Source organism: Sinohyriopsis cumingii, unplaced genomic scaffold (genome assembly GCF_028554795.1).
Source record: "Sinohyriopsis cumingii isolate HCF-2022 unplaced genomic scaffold, ASM2855479v2 utg002023l, whole genome shotgun sequence".
NCBI classification, from domain to species: Eukaryota; Metazoa; Mollusca; class Bivalvia; order Unionida; family Unionidae; genus Sinohyriopsis; species Sinohyriopsis cumingii.
In genome coordinates this window covers 712,139-732,255 of record NW_028316109.1, presented here as the reverse complement: position 1 = coordinate 732,255, position 20,117 = coordinate 712,139, and the positions used below count along the sequence as shown (strand labels likewise).

At 34.1% G+C, this 20,117-nt stretch overlaps 1 protein-coding gene across 1 annotated transcript; it reads left to right on the top strand.

The window, feature by feature from the left end:
* Positions 1–12,030: 12,030 nt before the first annotated feature.
* Positions 12,031–19,819, top strand: LOC149771225 (uncharacterized). Its single transcript, XM_089948697.1, has 5 exons — positions 12,031–12,165; positions 13,626–13,764; positions 15,522–15,610; positions 17,914–17,990; positions 19,695–19,819. The coding sequence occupies exons 1-4, from the start codon at positions 12,102–12,104 to the stop codon at positions 17,976–17,978; spliced, it is 357 nt and encodes a 118-aa protein (XP_089804823.1). The 5' UTR covers positions 12,031–12,101; the 3' UTR covers positions 17,979–17,990; positions 19,695–19,819.
* Positions 19,820–20,117: the final 298 nt, after the last annotated feature.

Sequence of the window (20,117 nt, the reverse complement as noted above, 5' to 3'; positions counted from 1 at the left end):
TGATTAGAGAACGTCTCTCTGCAGATGATACGGAGCTTGCTGCTCACACTGTATGCGCCTTAAAGAGCGTAACATCCTGGTTTGCAGAAGCTCGCCAGCTCTTTGTACTTTAGGTCAGCCTTACGAAAACTGACGTACTTTACCAGCCTGCTCCCAAGTAAGAGTTCCGGCTACCAATCATCATCATTGACTTGCTGAATTTAGTTCAGCAGTTCACCTGGACTCTTTAATATCCTGTGATGCCACGATCGACAGAACATACAACAGACTGACGAAGACAAACAGCGCGTATAGACGGGTTTGGTACAACCATAGCCTAAATAGAGTAAAGCGTCTACAGAACAGCCGTACTGATCATCCACCTACATGGGGCAGAATTTTGGATATCCTACAGTCGCGGCTTTCACTGGAGTGACTTCATCACAAACACGGAAGTCTTCAAACAATCAGGGATCACATTTGTTGAGGCCACGCAAATCAATATGCAGATAAGCTGGGAAGAGCACCTGTACAGAATGGGAGATAATCGCCTGCAACAGATTGCTCTGTATGTTGAGCTGTCAACTTGCTGCCGTGATAGAGGGACACAACGAAAGGGATATAAAGGCTCCTTGAAAAAGTCCTTCACCACCTGTAGCATCGATCACCACTAATGGACATCACAATCTGCTGATCGTGAAAGCTGGCGATGACAATTTCACTAGGCCACTGCCACTTTTGAACAAACAGAGGGACAAACGTTTAGAGAAAAACGAATGCGAAGACATAACCAGTAACCATCGACAGCACCCACCACAAGCCATATATTTCCATGCAGACTCTGAGGACGGACGTGCCTATTACATATTGGGCTCGTCAGCCACCCGCGCGCGTTAAATATATATGGACTACCCTTTCCTAAATTCCTAAACATTCACAAGCGAAGTGAAGTCAGCAAATTCTTGATCATTATTGCCAATATCGCGCCATACAGTAGAACGAATTAATTGGACAGTGGGTGCCCTTATATACATCCACGAGAAATATTAAACCTTGAACTTAACGCAGATATATGTGGGGGATTATTTTAGATTAATAAATTACAGTTAGTGATCTGAAAACTCGTATAGGTCAAGTATACTATCACAGTTGCCTGTCCAAAGGAATGGAATTCTTTAATACTTTATACAAATCTTTGCGTTATAAGAATGATTGGTTGTGTGACATTCCCTATACCTACACAATTCTATACAATAGTCATTATCTCACTCTACGTGGACGAAACATCAGAAAATTACAATATTTTAACAGATGATCTAATTTGGCACATGTGTTCACGAACGAAAGATGCACACTATCAAAAGTACGCGAATGCGCAAAGGCAATCTTAGCCCACAAAACTGATTAATAGAAAAGATATAAAATCAGTTGGGATGACAAGGGTTGGCATACTTGTATTGCTTATCGTTTTGTAGCGGAGGTTCTCCTATGGCAAGATACAATACATATGTGTGTATATATGCATATATATATATATATATATATATATATATATATATATATATATATATATATATATATATATATATATATATATATATATATATATATATATATATATATATATATATATATATATATATATATATATATATATATATATATATATATATATATATATATATATATATATATATATATATATATATATATATATATATATATATTATGATATCGATATCAACATATACAAAATGATTTAGGACCGTTTATGGTTTGATTCACAATACTTTACATTCCTTGAAAAGTTTCACGTTTTTAACAGAGACGTGTAACATTAGTTCCTGATTGTAAAACATTGGATGGTTTGGTTTATTTCTCTTACTTGGTTTATGACCATCGGATCCTTGCATCCATGACGTAACGTCTTTCTATCATTGCTGATAATCAATTCACTACAACTAATATTTTCCGTGCTTTAATAAGTTTGTGCTTATGAGGTGTATAACATATGATTAGCTAGTAAAGCACTCGATTGTTCGTGTTCATTAATTGCATTTCATTCAGTGTAGATATGCGATTTTTTTTCCTTTGCTCAATCGGATGTACCCTTCCAACTTATTTGCTCTTTATCCACTTGCTTTATAAACTGGGATAAATTATGTTATTTAATCAGTACTTATTCACATGAACTTAACTTATTTATTGTGCCATTAAGAACACTTCATATCGTACACCTTACATTCACATAATGTTCAATGCTAGAATAAAAGAGTAGACGATTGGCTTCGTTATAATATTTTAACCTTTATCATTTTTTCATTTTCTTTTCGTTCTTCATTCCATTGTAATGTAATACTTGCACAGTGTTGATATGGATAAACGTCCGACTGATTTTAAAACTTTTGTATTTTCTTAGACAAGCATGCTTTCTGGATTATTTCACTTTGATATTCTAAGCTTGATTTCGTTTCTACAACCATAATTATAAATTTATCATTAATTGATAGTTTTGTAATGTATCTGCTTTTAACTGTTTAATATTTTCTTAGGTATATCTTAATAATTTATATATAAGGACCTTTTGGAGGGATGCGAATACTCTGATTCCAAACAATTAATGTGTTATCCATTTATATTTCAATTTAGGTTCATCATCATCTATGTTTGAGAAACTACATACTTTTAGATATTTTAACACAATTAAATATGAAACTTATACATAATTAACAATTAGAAAATAAACTTTGGATTCACATTAAGTCAAGCCTTGCTATTTGACAGAAACGGTAGCTCCATTTCACAGTGAAAACTGGAACCAATTTGAATATGGAGTATTAACAAATGTAGAAGGCAAATTAAATCTTTGTAAATGCTCGAGCGTCTGAAATTTATATATCATTGTCAGATTTAGAAACAATAATTTAGACATAAATTATATAATTATTAATATATTCTAGGATTAAAACTCTTTTAAAACTGGAAAGGAACATGAAACCTTTACTCGATTGGAAGTTCAATTCTTCACTAATGTTCTTTTTAATCTTAATTTCCACCTATCTATATTGAGTTCTTGTTTATTTCATGGTATTGTAATGTTCTTTACAAGGTCAACTAAATATAATACAATTGATAATATCCTGAAAAGTATACATACTAAATTAAACGTGTAGCAGATGCCTTTTTATTATGCAGTTGCTCACATAATTACTTTGTGTCCTTGCATAAATGTTGTATTTGATGTAGTAGAGCATAAGTGATCAAACATTAGTCAGTGAGGACGTTATCTCTCCCAAACAAATGTTACATTTATAATGGTCTTTTTTTTACCTCGTCTTCATAATAGTTTGTAATCTACATAAATGTTTTCGATTTATATCCCCTATAGTGTTTGTGGTTGACCAGTAACATCTTTTGACTTTCAATATGAGATAATAAAATAATGAATACAGCATGACATCGTCAAAGTTGAATTACGTAATTAATAATACTTCCATGATTTATATAGTTTGGTCGTTATGGTATATGGTAGGATATTATGTCACTTTCCTGGTTTGAGATTTGCTTTCAGTACATATAACAATCTGCGTCTTTATGTAATAACTCAATTGAACTTTTTATCATTGTATTACATTTATGTTAAATTATCGTTATCTTGACCACTGTCTACCCTCTTCTAATTTTGAAAGTTTTCTTTACCTTTGTTATTCCATTGCATTTTATACTCGAGGCTTTTTAGCTCGTTTGTACATTTAATTGTGCAGCATTTAAAAAAGTTTGAAATCCAAATTCTTTCTTTTTTTCAAAATGAATTACAATTAGGTTTCGCAGCTCCAATTGCGACTTATATATCATCTTTTATATACCTTCCCATTGTTCTAGATCAACATAAACGTTTCCAGGTCAAAACGTTGGATTTAAATCAATATCATCAAGGAAACAAAGCATGACCTGTGCAGATTTGAATACAAATATGGCTTTAATTCTTGCAGTTTCCTAATCAGGCGATAATGTATGATGGTATGGGAAAGCTGAAACATTGCACCGAAAGAATGGATCGCTCGTGTGCAGTGGAAGGATTGTGTTCATGAGGCATTGGATTAAAGAGTTTTATCGCAGATACACATTTTTATAATTTTGAAAACAAAATGTCAGTTGGAGTTCATTTTCTGACATGTAATTCATGAATGATTTAAAAGGAGACCGACATCTCTCTCAGAAAATACATTGCACAAGCAAAATTAATTTATGGTTTCCCAACAAATTATGGAAATTGCTTCATTCAAAACAAACGAAAGTTGTAAAATTACATATGAAAAGAGACTAATGAAATAAGTGTTTTCTAAAGTATATGTGCCACAAAATGTACATGTAGCTCGAGTGGCAGACCACTGGCAGGCTTAAAAAAGGGCAACACAACAAGGGAGGCCAGAGAGAACAATAGAAAGACACGCTGAATATATCACTGAACAACTTTGCCATTACCTAAGACACCTGGGAGCAGAGGTGGTAGTAGAATGCCCTGGACAAGTTTGTTTGGCACTCCTGCAGCCGTACAGATGCTGCAGTGTGCAAATGCAGGCAAGGAGGATTACCGTATTATAATAAAGGAGGCAGGCCAGAAATCCCTAGTCAATAACCCCAAGACCAACACAATGTCACAAAACATTCAGGGCGCACATCGGTCTCATTAGTCACCTATGCATACACAAAGTATTCGTTCCAACTTCCACAATGAATGAATAAAGAAGTCCTCATCGGCTTGATGAACTAACAAGCCACTAAGTTCAATATTATATCATTAATACCTAAATTGTACAGTACATACGACCAACAATGCTTTGATGTGTTTGGAATTTACCAAACTGTTTGTTTTTCTTTGACGATTGACTGGATGTAATTGCCAGGATAATGACATGGTCACCATTAGCTAGATGAGTTTGCTTTTTAATACCAGTTGAGAACTGTCTCCGTTCCATCACCCGACATCACTTTGTTCCCAATGACGAAAATGGAAAAACAGCTTATAGGAGCAATATATTTTTAAAAGATACCTCTTAATTTTATGACATCAAACTGTTTATCAATTTACCAAGTCAATAGATCACAACAGTTTCTGAGTTACAGACATCAAACAAAATTAACATAAGGTACAACTAATTTTCATGGAAATATATAGCAGCTAAGCAATTACAGAAAAACAATAACCAAATCGAGAAAATTATACATATTCATCTTACTTTTAAAATCTAAGCTATATTTTATGAAGATAAAATAGTCTCTACAGGTAAAATTAGTGGGACTCCTTTTGGATGCCGCCCACTATCCCTACCCGCAGCCACCCACACTTTGCGGCCCTTGACACTGACGAGTTTGTGTTCAAAAGTACCCCTCAGTAAAAGCCACTCTTTAATGTTACCAGCGGACAGCATATTCGTGCAAAATATGTAAGAATAAGGTACATGTAATATAAGGTTAATACTATAGCACTAACACCGAGGTTTACAGGAAATGGGATCAACAATGATGATATAGAGTTTTGAGTTCCACATAGTGGTGTAGTTGCTATTCTTTGATAATTACGACTGGATGTAATTTTGTACATCATAACATAGTCAGCAAGGGCTAAAAATGGAATTTGTCGAATAACATAGACAAATAACCTTGAATATAACAGCAATGGACGAAGACCAAAAAGTCAAGAATCAGTACAAGGATAAATTATGTTAAATACAACTCATTTTGTCGACTCTACAAAAGTAATGCCTGCAGAATTAAGTTGCAGTCCTGAACAATTAGCAACGTAGGAATAAATCATTACACAATTTTAACATATTATTACAAAAATGGAGAATTAGTACTTCAGAACAAAAAGTAGATGTTGTTCAACTTGATGACAATTGGTAGAGTTCAAGGGTTCTTGCAGACAAATGTGTTGTTGAGAAGACTCAAAAATATATTTCGTAACAGAAATTGCTCATATTACGCTGAACTAGGTAAACTCAGTAAATGGAATAATAATCATTTAGAACGTCATACACTGTCTATATCGATATTTAATTGACGTTTATGAATGGTTGTCCTATGCGCGTTTCAACAACGATGATTTTAAGACAGAAAGAATCAATGAATTATTAATGCAACTATTAAAAGCTACTTTTAAAGAAAGATACTAAATTCTTAAAAGATATTTGTGGCTTTCTTACTACACAAAGATATTGGTCACAAATATAGTTCCCTTTGTAAAGTCCACCAATCTTTTCATGGCTACTTTCCTGGTGCAGAAGCGCTGACAGCATAAGTGGAGGACAACTGTTTAAATAATTTATATAAACGAAATTATGAAATGGTAGATACAATTTGGACATAATCTAGAAGTCATACAAATTGGCAAATGTGTTATGTGCCAATCAAAATATTATCACATATACCTAAAGCTAGTGGCAATAAAAAATCTCTTTAAAGTCAACCCCTTCAGGTAACATAACGAAGTCTCTCAAGACAGCTGCTTGACCAGTTTTCAAAGAGGAAATTTACAAAGGAATAAAGACAATAATGGTACATGAAATTTTGTAATTTATTCTTCATGCAAAATTACATTAAAATATTTCATTCATCTTAGATAAATGTAGATATCAATATATATATATATATATCTGTGTGTTTAATATGACTAGATACGTCAGTAGTGTTTATCTGCTGTTTCTGGTTCATCATAGCAGTGTCTAAATGCATGTTTTCCCTTAAAATCACAGTTGTTGGTGATGACCTGGTAATGTTTCCTGAAAACAATTAAGTACACATATAATAATTTCAATCCATACATGACGATTGTAGGAATACAAACATTTTGTAGTCATGTACATTTATGAAAAGGCTGGCTTATTAAAGATAATCATACAACTAACATATTGTTGAATTTATTTTCAATGTCAGATGCGTTTGCTTTCATACGTCAGCCTGAAAAAATAAAGAAAGGTCACAGGCCCAACACCTGCCTGGGCCAGCCCAAATTAGCTGCATTTGGCATCCACGTCCTAATTATGAGATAGACAATTTGAAGCTGTTTTTTTTTTCTTCATGGTTTTGTGATATCACATTCGAAAATGTGAATCTCACACACGGCTAGAAAAAGGAATTTGTTCTTAAACAAAACTGCTTCTTCAACTGGTTAAAATCTTAGATGACACAGTTAAATGAACATATACGAGCGTCATTAAAATCCAAACCATTCGGTACAATTAAAGAATACATTTTCCGATCTTTGATTACGAGGCTTCTTCAGTTGAATAGTGTTGTTGATAGTTTTCATAAAGAATTTACAATTTTCACATCTAACATGGCATCACCAGGAAGAATAGAATTGAAAAGAACTGGTTGTACTGTACATTTCACATAATTACACAGAATCAGTTACTTATAAGGCTGATTAAGAATCGTTTGAACTATATTGTGTTCCAAATTGTGTTTGATTATCTTCCAATTTAAATAAATACCAAATCAAGATTTAAGTCATAGTTTCCTGGACACTGCAGATAATATCGAGCATAAACATGCATGTCCATACAATACGCGCAATTGCTGTTTGTTACGTTATTCACCTCAATTGTACAATACAGTTATTCTAATTGTTTATTTTAAATACAGAATCTTTACAAATGAAAATGCCAAACATCAATAAAAAAGGCCAAATCCACATCTTAATTTTTCCTTGAAAGTTAACATGACAGCAACAAAATACAGCAGATTGATGCATGAAAGGATATGTAGTCTATCAGTTAGAGAAAACATCTTTTATTTTAATCCCTGCAATTGCACTTAAGTCAGTTTTCTTTGTTTATTAGCAGTAGAACAACATTATATTATCTAGGGATCGCGTAATATAATTGTTTTCATTCTCCATTCTATCTTTGCTATTTAGAACCTACTTGGAAGTAAACCATAATTTCCTGTTCCATCTTCTTTTATGAACGGTTTGAATATATGAATTAAAATCGAGGTACCCTTTGCGGTCCATAAGTGTGTGCTGGACAGGAAACATATAGGCGAATTTTAATCAGCCCTTAAAGCGCTATAAAGTTTTTAGAAGTGCTATACAGTTATTAATTACAATGGAAATAGGAAATTGAGCTGTCATAATACGAGTTTCATGTGAATGACCTATTTGTTCCAATCCAGACAATTCCTCAAATTTAACTGTTTAATTTCAACAGCAGAGAGGATGAACAGACCTTTCGCTACAAAGTCATTTTTGAAACAATAAAGCTTCCTAAGAATATGTAAAAATATTTTCAATCACGCCACACCGAAGCCTCTAACTTGCTGAGATTTTCTCTAATTGGGTTAGTTTGTTTTGTTCCATTAGTTTTGTCGTTAGTGTTTTTCTACATGTGGATGTGTTTTCGTTTAAACGCCGGACGTTTTGTTGAGGTCGCACCTTCTCTGCTGATATAATTGCATCCGTCTTTTATAAACCAAATATTTTATCAAGACTAATACAATATCGTGATAGTGGGATGTGTAAATGTATTGTTATAAATCCATGCGTGGTACCCTCCGCTCCCGAAAAGAAGTTAGAACAAAACTGAATCATATCCATATATAATCCACACCAGGTTTGATGAATATTTCTTAGAGTATGTTTATCATCTTCGTTAAACACAACTAAAATAGTACAATTATCTATGGTCATTTTTGGTATGTGTGAGTATCGCTGGGTAACATATATAACATCAGTGTTTCTATGTCTGCCGCGAGAAAATATTCGTGCCGGATTTGTTTGTTTGTCAATCATTACGTCGTCGACTACTACGAGATTATTAAAAACCCATCAAGGTCGTCTACGGACGGTTCCTCCTTAATATTATAAAATTAATAATGCCATCGCCATCATCATTTAAACATTCTGCATGTTCACTAAATGCTTTAAGCACATATAACTCCGCTGACAAACTACAGACGTTACTACAAAATATAACTTATTTCACTTGAGCAATCTCAATAACAAATAATATAATATTTGCATTTTACCAGACCCAGATGGACCTATTATTATCATTCCAATATAATTCGCTAATGCTGATATATGTTTTACTGATTCTTGTTTTCGTGTCGCTATTAAATCAATGGCATCAGTTTTATAAAAATATTTAAAAAAAATATAGATATATATTGCTTTCGATGCCGAGCAACCAGGCGCATGCATGAATTAGCAACAGTTATAACCAAAAAAAATAAATAAAATAAAACTCGTTCCCTTAGAGGTAAATGTGCTAAACCTTGTGCAAGTAAATATACATGTATCTCGCTTGACAAGTCAATGCAAATTGGTGGTGATATCGCTGCTACATTAGGAAAATTACCAGGAACTCCATTAGTTAAATATCCAGGAGAACAAAAAATCTTCCCGGAAATAAATATTGCGTCATTGAACCCGACCTAATATTCGGATTGTTGAGCAAGACAAAGCAAAACCTGGCGAATATCCCTTAAACGCGAATGTTAAAGAATATCACGTTCATGATGTAGCTTATAAAAGTAAAGATTTAGAAAAAGGACATATTTCAGACGTAAAATTAATTAATGCATTCAATTCTATATAAACCAATTTTTCTGTGAATCCTTGGCTAATGGCTTGATAAGATCTACAAAGAAAGGTCTATTGTTATTTGGAGCCTGTTCTTAATCATCCTTTGTCAATAACATCGCTATCACCTGTATGTTCTGTGAAGTCAATGACTATTACCTGCAGATGAGATATTCTTCTGACTCGAGACACTGCGAGATAAACTAAGTTTGATCATTCGATACGATCATTGACGATCCAAACATTTGCGTCGGGAAATAATTATTCCTTATGATGAATAAATGGTCATTGCGTTTCATAGCGTCCATGGAGATTTTGGCCATGGGTAACACACCATTCACGTAATTAAAACAACATTTTTTATTGCAACATTTTGTTTCTCTGACGATCCTGGTATATCAACGTCGACATTATGTCGTCGTATATCAGAATGTATGTTTTAAAACTTGTATTTATCTATCTGAAATTATTGTTGTTTAAGTGTTATCACGAGCTATCTTTGTACTTGCAACTATCAACTCAGTTTGTGTCCATACATTCTAAAAATTGCTGAAAGCAGTTTCCATAATTATTTCACGCATTATTTTCAATGAATTGTATTGGGCTGTAGTCGGATTAATTTCTAAGTGCGATATGATTATTGGTTATTTCTTCATAATAATAAACAATCCAACAAACGGCACTGGTTGAACATGATCGCCATACATTATTACAGTACTATGTTTATTCAATAACCAATCAATAAATAGTTTTAACATTTCAAATGAAACTGTGCATATATCATCAAAAACAATAATCATTCCACTTTATTTCTCGCTTTTCGTTCAAGAGCCAGTTCTGGTGTGGTAAAGTCATCATGCGTACACCAATGCTTTACGATTGCATTTGACGTCCTTTTGAAGATTTAAAGATACATTGATAAAAAATTATATGCTTCTACACGCAACACATTTGTCGCTGCCTTACGAAATCATATATATTGAAATATTTATTGTTCATGTCAATGATATATGAAAACTTGTTTTCCTCATTTTTAAGATGAATTAAAAAGAATTTGCAAGAAAACCGATCGGTTTCTACAATTATTATGTTCCGTGGGCCTTTACAATATGTGTGATATGCTGTTCTTCCTAATGACCTGTCAATCATTGTGGTCATTGTGGTCTTCGTGAAACATTTAATTGGCTTAATGTTTCTTTAACATTTCGTAACATTTTAATGTATGACTAAAATACCAAATTCCAATGGTTAAGAGTTTTATGTAGCATACTTAACTAGAACGGTATGTTAATTATGCCTCTCTTTTTTATATCAGTGAAACCTATCAAACGTCTACAAGCGATACTGCAAATCTCCTAAAATTATGTAACTTTTTTATTACGGGGCTCGAACGGGTCTGGTTTCATCAACTATTTTACTTTCATGGTCTGTCTGAAAAATGGATTCCAATAATCCGTAAGGTTGAAAGCAAACATATTTCATCCAGTTCTTTCATTCTTTACGTATGCTTAAAATTAACCAGGTGAATAAATAGCTTGTTTAAAGAAGTATTCATTTACCTTGCAGTTTAATTATTGTTTTCCATACAAATTGTTGCAAGTTCATTGATGCATATCTTTTTGGTGGTCAATAATTGTATAACATTAACTAAAAGCATATGTTAATCCGAAAGAATAACAACACATTCGCCGATGAATAAAAGATCTGGATGACATATGTCAAAAACACATTCTGATTATACTTTTATTGTACTCTGATGGTCAAAGTAGACGGTTACGGCAATGTCTGCTGACCTAGTTTATCATTGTAACTGGCAAACCTATTATACAGTACTTAAGGTTTACAGGTTTGATCAGAATTGAATCATAATGCCACAGTAGAAACGTTTAATCTACGTAAAAGCTAACCCATGCGTATATCATTGATTAACCCATATTGTTACAGTAAAACACCAACAAATACATATTATATCAGTTTGGAAGACAAAAAATACTTACTTTCAATTATTCGCACGCAACATGAAAGACTGACAAAGATTAGAAAATGAGTGCCGAATTTCTTTGTTAAAGGGAACGGTGATATATGATCGATGTACTTTCCACTGTGTTTTCAAGTGCAGATAGGCACATCAGTCGTATATGTCGTTAATACAATTAGGTTAGAATCATGCACCACGCTGTGTGCCCTAGTGTTCTTAAACCCAAGACTGTGATGCCATAATTGCTATTACTGAAAGATTATCTACGATCTTACCTGCAAGCAATAAACGAAACACCAATTATCTAACTGAGTGTAATGTATCGTTACAGACTGAATTTCGATCGTCATTACCACAACAATATATAAGGAGTGATGTAATTCTTTGTGAAGCAGGACATTCAAAGTATCACGATGGGATTAATTTGGAATTAGCCAGGGGTTTGGCATCCGACATTTCTGACCTTTAATGCTGATTACAACAAATCGCAAGATATATAAACGAGGGTTTTCGAAGCTTCTCTTTAGTAGCTTAAAACAGGATCGAATATACTTTCTCATGATGAAGGTCCCTGTCGCTTGGTTGATGTTTGTTATTTTGCTTGGTATTGACTGTCTAAGAGGTAAGTATTCAATCATTTTGTGAGGTTACATTCAATTTTATATACGATATAAAGGTACTTTACTTGTTGTTTATTATTCGAAATCACATAACCACCATTTCATAATTTCTTATCTTGTTGGTCTACCTTTGTTTTATAAAGTATCGTATAAAGGGTTAATTAGATTTTTTGTTAATAGCGATAATGTGAATGATGTTCGGTAAGTTTTGAAAGTTAAAATTTCGGAGATGAAGATAAGTTGGCCTTTCAAAGGGTTTACTATGTCTTTAATTTGTCAAAAATTTTTTTTCATTTTAATCAGGGTGGAATAATTATGATTGAGTAATGCGTCAGTTATGAACCCTAACGAAATATAACTGATTTACAGGATGTGTTGCATTCAATCGAAATGAATTCTTTGTCTGGTTAAATAGGAAAAGGGCTTGTACATTGTATTATTAAGTAAATTTTGTTTGATTGAAAACTGTGAGACTGATTTGTACATTGTATTACTAAGTATATTTTGGTTGATTGAAAATTGTGAGACTGATTTAGCATATTGTTGATTTATATATCTGCCTACCAAGAATATAATGGCCACTACAATAAATATTATAAACAAATATAGGGACACAATGCGCAGTAATAATGAGTGAGAGAGAAACAAACTGGGTTGGATGGAAACCTTGAAACTGAACGTACACCAAGTAACCTAAAAGTATGTTTCATCGTAAAGGTATATTTACACTTCCCTTGGGATTTATACACTTTCTGGTCGTAATGCTATTGATGCGAAGTTTTAATAGCCTGTCGACACTATTCGTTATATATCTAGGTTAAGGGGCACGCATACATAAAGGTATATATTACAGTATTATTGTTGATTCCTAACCCTACTATAATGTTTTAAAATCGATTGTTATTGATTGAATCTGGAAATATCAAAACAGATATCTCTATCTCTCTCACTTTCTTTCTTTCTCTGTCTCTCTCTCTCTCTCTCTCTCTCTCTCTCGTAAGTTTAGGTAAAGCAAAAAACAAGCACTTAGATCAACTGTAATATATTTTAATTACCTCCAATCCATGCTACATTCCAGTTCGTAAATTGCAAAGGTGATTGTGATCAGCAATAAAATTCAAAGAACAACATTTTATGGAGGTCTCATCCGGCAGGAATGAGACTTGTTCATTCACTTTTCAAAACACAGAATTGTATCCTATCAATGGACAAATATGCGCATTTGTAGGCGATAAAAATATAGGTCATGCAAGGTATGTACGCTGTATCAATTATATACCACTATTTGAATAAATTTAAATGTTTAATTGAACGCAAACTAGGCAAGCATCGGCTCATTTTAATTACATATGTATACACAGCAACTTCTCATGATTAGCGTAACACTAGTTTAAGCATCCAAATCACTATGCCACGGTAATGTATTGTCTTGCTAACGTTTGACATCCATGTTATTTTCCAGGCATAGACGGGGCCTACCTCTTCAAGCGGAGAAGTGTATCTAGTACAGATACCGAAGAAGAAGAGCTGAATGTAATACGTGAAGAGTTTGAACTTTATGACACAGACAAAGACGGGTATTTGAGTTTGGAAGAATTCAGGTTCGTGCTAAGCTAAATATATCATCAACATTACGAACGCTAATATATAGTATCCCTTCGATGTGATGACTACTTCATGTGTCATACTTTTTATCTATCAACTCGGTTTTCTCATAGATGCAAACCACTATTTAAAGTCAATCTGGATCAAAACGGACACGTGAGTCGTCGCATTAAGATGCTGGAGATTTATATCAAATATTATAATGAAAGAACCATAGAGTTTATGATATTTTCTTTTATATAGATACATGTCACGATAGGTTATTGCAATGAGTACCATTTGGATAGTAGTTCGTCCAACAAGTCGATGAGGACCACTTGAGTGTTTTGTGTGAACAAACGGTCTAGGGGTGATTAGGTGGTCGATGAGGCCAATGTACTCCCTGAATGTTATGTGGCATTGTGGACATGGGATGGAAGCAACGGTGATCGTGGGGTTACCGGCTTGAAATGTTCTGGCCTGCCTAAGTTGTTCTGCCGCGGATGTCCTTTCGGCTTTGCAAGATGAAGCACATTTAGTAATGAAAAGCGTCCTACGACCTGGTAATACGACCTTGTAATGGTCAGTCTGCTCCCCCGTGTCGTTACTAATGAGTAATTTCTTCAATGATTTATTCATGGTGTCCTTGTATCATTTTATCTAACCTCCATTGTCGCGTTTTCCTTGTTCAAGCTAGCCATACAATATATATTTTGGGAGCCGGTGGTCAGCCATGCGAGCGACAATGCCTGCCATCGCAACATTGATTGCACCAAGATGATGCAGCTACTGGGAAGGCAAACTCGATCACAGACCTCGGGATTCAGTCTTTCTCATGTAATTTCGAATGATTCCAAAATTAAGGTGTGCAATAGAAGTGTTTTTATAGACAACAACACTATATAACAGTTGCACTTTCTGAATCAATTCCTTCGTTTGGCGTGTATAGGTTGCAGAGGTCATATGGAGTTTTTAGTTTCATGCTTAAGAAAGGCACCTATAACCATCATGCAAATATATTATATTCATTGTTCACGTACTCATGATAGCTTAGGTCAATATTTTGTCTGATATTACTGCTTGTAACTTGATGTTCTGCTCAGACCTTTCTTAGCTAATTAAGTTGCAATTATTAAAATTTGTCGTTTTGACACAGCCCTCTACGTTTCCGCGGTGTTTACATTTGATTTGACCATGACATTACTTGTCAAAAGTTGTTGTCATTGCTAAATCAAACCCCAAATTGTTGTCTATATGATTCGTAATTTCCTTATATGAATTTAAGTATTTGTAATCTTCTACATGTAAACATGATTTTATAATTCAAAGTTTAACTGCCGGTCGGTAAATATAATTATTTATATGGAGAGAGATTGAAAGAGAGTTAGAATAAAGAGAGAGAGAGAGAATTACCAATATAAATCAAACATAATTTGTCATAACTAGATTATATAGAAGAATGCTTGATACTACTAGGCATTAATATTATTTAATATAAACAACACCATCATGCAAAAAAAAAATATATATATATATATATATATATATATATATATATATATATATATATATATATATATATATATATATATAGTGCAAGTATTGCTTAATTCACCTGGAAGCGTACCTATTGTCAGCATAATTCATACTAAACTACACGTTAATCATCTTTACGGCATACACAGATGATATTACCTAGCGAAAGCGTCAGCAGTATTTTATATTCCTCAACCCAATCCAAATATTATATTCTTGTGTCAATTTTATTTTTAAGTGCTCCTCTGGTGGGATATGAAGATCCGAGTCCAGAACTATTGTTTGACTTTACGGACCTTGATGGAAATAATCTAATAAGTTTTGAAGGTAATATCATAATAGCTGCAAGTTTTTGAAGCACGTCTTCTACTGCAACTACTACTACGTTTGGTTTTGTTTAGAATGGCAGTGTATTGTGAGATAACAATTTAAATGCATCCTCTAATCCGTTTCAGCTTTCACCAAACAAAATATCCGAATCAAGCCAAGGTTGTGGTTATGCAGTATTACATTAAGCGAGTTTTCCAAAAAATATTTCATATCTCTTTACCCTAAAACTTAAATATTCCCTCATTAATTATGCTTAATACGCATCGAACTGATTCTTATAATAATTCATATATTTGAAATGGATTTTAAATTCCATATAGAGTCTTTGTAATCAGCAAGTACCATTATGAACTAAAATGTGTCGGCCACGAACCCATACAATTAGGATGTAAATATTTAAAAAAAACAACATACTTTAATGATAGTTCTCCTTATGCCATTTCTGATAGCTGACAAAGAACAATGAAGCAGTTCCTAGTTTTTAGGGTGAAGAAGAACTAGACAGATCCAGCTTTGTTTCAGTACAGTTCCTTACGTGATTCCCGAAGAGGAAAGTTTGTCTCGGACTACTGTGCAAGTGGAATTAATTTGTTCTTTGTACATGAATAACTTATAAATGTCCTTCTGAATATATCATACCAGATAGCTAGCTTATGTCCTTGGTTGTGCATGAAATGTTGCTATACTATTTGTTACATTTAGTTTACTCTCAGTTCAGAACATTGGATTTTACTTTGTACATGTTGTTGTCTTCCTGAAGTTTGTCATGCTGATGTGATGCAAAATATATACAAATTTTACATGAGGTACTTGGAAGCTGCTTGTGTTTTTTTCCACGGCCGTCGCACATTTTTTCATCAGACCCAGCTTGATACCCAAGATTGATATCAAAATATTCCTTGATTCAAGAAGTGGTTGATGCTGAACACGTTTCCTCCAGGCTCAAACGACTGTATTAGTGGCCAATCTGTCATGATATAGTGTAAACGAATCACACGACCATCCCATTCGCAGAATACACAGCACAACTTTCTGTACCCACTCCGCAGACCAAACAGGAGAGCAAGAACTTTCAACCAGCCACAACGGTGTCGCTGATGTTGGTTATGGTTTAAACACCTCAAAGTGTGTTTCATCGTTTGATGGGTCTCCGTTATGTGGATTGCATAGCCAACTGGAATGCATAGCACATTGCGATTGTGAAAGAAAACAAATTTAAGAATCGTCTTTGATAAATCAATCAACAGTATCCATTCATCTGGATCATGAACATTGTTCAGGGCTGCCATACCAACATTGATGTTAATGTAGTCTACAGTATCAACTTCCATGAAAACAATGGGACAAGATCCTATGGATGCTAACTACAAACGGTGGCACTATTTGTGACGACAAAATAACATCTTAGCCTTATCTTTGGCTAGTTCCAAATGCCTGACAAGGTTATTCAGTTCACCTTGTGTTATGATGTGTTATGAGGCGTGGTTCAGATGAGGAGGATTGGCGATAATATGGGTCATGTGAAATTGAATGTTCAGGACTAGAAGTTTCATCCTTTTCCTCGTCTGACTCAAATCAAATGGTACTGGTGCATCATGAACCGATAGTCTTCCATGGGGTAATGGGCATACAGCTGACGGAATGTTTCGATAATTAATCGTCCACTTTTTCTTCCTTGACACACCGCTTCCTACTGGAGGCACCATGCAAAAGCAACAATTACTGATATGTTATGTTTGCTTTCGGGAATCAATGGCAATGCAAAGACATATATTTCTTTTTCCTGTTCAACCACTGCCAAAGATGTGTTGCACACGTGTTTCAGCATATGTGTGGCGCCCACCTCTTGTCCTGACCTCCAAGTTTGAAACCAACATAAATGTGATACACATTCTTAACCACAGTGATTTTCCTAACTTGTGTTATGCATATGTCATTTAACTACAATCATAGCAAATGTTTTCTTTATTGTTCACACAAGTACGTGTCATCTCTGCTCACACTGACTATACAGAAATGTATCCCTTTGCAAAACTGAAAACAGACAAGTAGCAGGGCACGACTCTGTATGATTTCCGAGCTGATATAGTGCAATTGTTCAGCCTAGTGATGTACACGTAATTACGATTGAATTATCCTTGACTTATATGTATAACACGATGTTCTTCATATTTATGACGCAATATCAGCTTGAGATTGCATCATTCATTGATCAGCCTAAAACACAACAACTGTCGAATCCCAGTCATAGATTTAATGATAGATACACGTTGATATAAATTAATTTCTGTTTTATTCAGAGATACGCAGAGTGCTTGAAACGGCAAAACAATTAACCCCATATATGGGCATCAAAGCTGAATGACCATACGAGCAAGTAAGTATAGACAAACTAACGATGACTTAAATGACTATTTTGTTTTCTCATACCACTAACTTTATTAATTTATGAAAGGCGTATTTCAAAGAATCTTTACTGATGATCTATGAGCGACTTTGCTGGAATGAATTGACAGTCAAACTTATTCAACTTTGCAGATTCTATCAAATTATTTTATTCAGTCAAACTTATTCAACTTTGCAGATTCTATCAAATTATTTTATTCACCCAAAATAGACAGGGGACAATAAACGCTTGCAAGGCTTTTCGCGTCCCTGTCACGATATAGAAGGAATATAATTTGCCAAGGATACATTTAATCTCTTGAATATATCGCTGAATAAAATTACTCTCGGTTGCGTTTTTCCATCAAAATCGATATAATAATCTCGAGCGGTTGATTTGTTGCTCAAAATGTCATACCATCAAGATCCTCGATGACACACTTTAAAAAGTTCAAACGAAATTGACCGTTGATAGAGAATCGTTCCATAACATTTCTGATTTGCTTATAACTCAATCGATAGGACGAACCCATAGATACCGTCTCAAAACCATGTGCAGGAACGACTTTATTTTGCCTTGAGAGTAAAGTCATGACTGTTAATATTTTTCACTAATTCTCACTTTGCCCTCAATCGAAAGTGCTAAGGATATACAAACAACAGTAGAGAACAGTAAAATCGCGGAACCAGCTAAATGGAACGAATGACAACCCGGGACCAATTGGTAAAATAGCAAAACTCACCAAGAATAGTATGAATATAACGCAGGCAACCCTAACGTCCTCTACACGCTACATGGTGGCGACCAAGAAAGTCAGATAATTAAATTAGGAAGACCGCAAAAAGGATTTCCATCCAATCAATGCGCCAAATGCATACACCACTCCTGTACCAGTCTATAAGGCAACTATCCAAACACCATTACATTGAAAAAGTGTGTTAGTGGTTCTCTGAAGCTTCGATATAATCCCATATTTATATACAAATTTTTCAGACCAACGGACCAACACAATGTATGCAAAATTATGAAGTGATTATATAGGGCAGTGTTTGTGTTTAAGCAGGCTTCTAGGGCTTTGTTTCATTTTGCAGTGTAATACTAGCCATGGCTTGACCTAGATAAGTTACCTAATCGGACAAAATATTTTAAAAAAACTAACGCACTCAACAAAACATCCAGTTACACCCGGGTACTCAAACTATTTCTAAGAATGCGAACGGGAATAATAATAACTATAAAAGTATGCATCATATCCAACGGTAATTGTAAATGCTGTATAATAAATCATGGTATATGAACGCCTACCTAGACCGGTATAACTTCTTCACGCATAGAGAAAAATATCCTGTTCCACACAAACGAAGATCAGTTCATAAAGAGCAGAAAACGTATCAGAAGAAAATGAAGACAAATACATCCCTCCATCATATGAAGACGCATCTAAGTGATCACGAGAACGCGTATTGTAGCAACGGGACAGTGAGAGAGACAGAGTGATAGAAAGAGACGAATGTACACACTCACACACAAAGAGAAAGAAAGAGAGTCTCCCATTTCACAACATTGATTAGGGTGCAAATTCTCTTTAACGTTTACGGTATAGCTGTGAACAATTTTGATAACACTGTTTTTTGCTGTATGGTGAAAATATGCACCTACAAGCGACACTAACATAAACTGATATCTCTGTTTCAGGTATTATCCAAGATCAATGGATCACAATAACATGGCAAGAATCCTGATCCACAATGCACATCTCAAGTTTACTGTCCATGATGACATTACAGTTAAATAAAGTTAAGAATAACAAGTACATGTAATGGATTGTTTGGAGTTGTGATTTGAAATTTGTGATATGTATCATCAAAATCATTGAATAGATTCGGTAATTAGTACAGTATTTTAATATATCGTTTTGTTATCTTACTAGATCATATAACATTCTCGTTATCAATTATTTTGACACTGTTTTAAATCAAGAGCTCATTCATCGGAAGCAGAATTTTTTTTTTAATAGTGACTTCATTTATTAATATAATTAGTGACATGTAAAATGTTGAATAAATTCTTAAAATAAGTGTTTGTTTCTAATAGGCTGTTAACCTGTAGACATAAAAT

Coding starts and splice junctions, on each gene's coding strand:
- LOC149771225 (XM_089948697.1), top strand. CDS start 12,102: ATGATGAAGGTCCCTGTCGCTTGGTTGATGTTTGTTATTTTGCTTGGT. Junction 12,166..13,625: donor TGGTATTGACTGTCTAAGAG/GTAAGTATTCAA, acceptor GTTATTTTCCAG/GCATAGACGGGGCCTACCTC. Junction 13,765..15,521: donor TTGAGTTTGGAAGAATTCAG/GTTCGTGCTAAG, acceptor TTTATTTTTAAG/TGCTCCTCTGGTGGGATATG.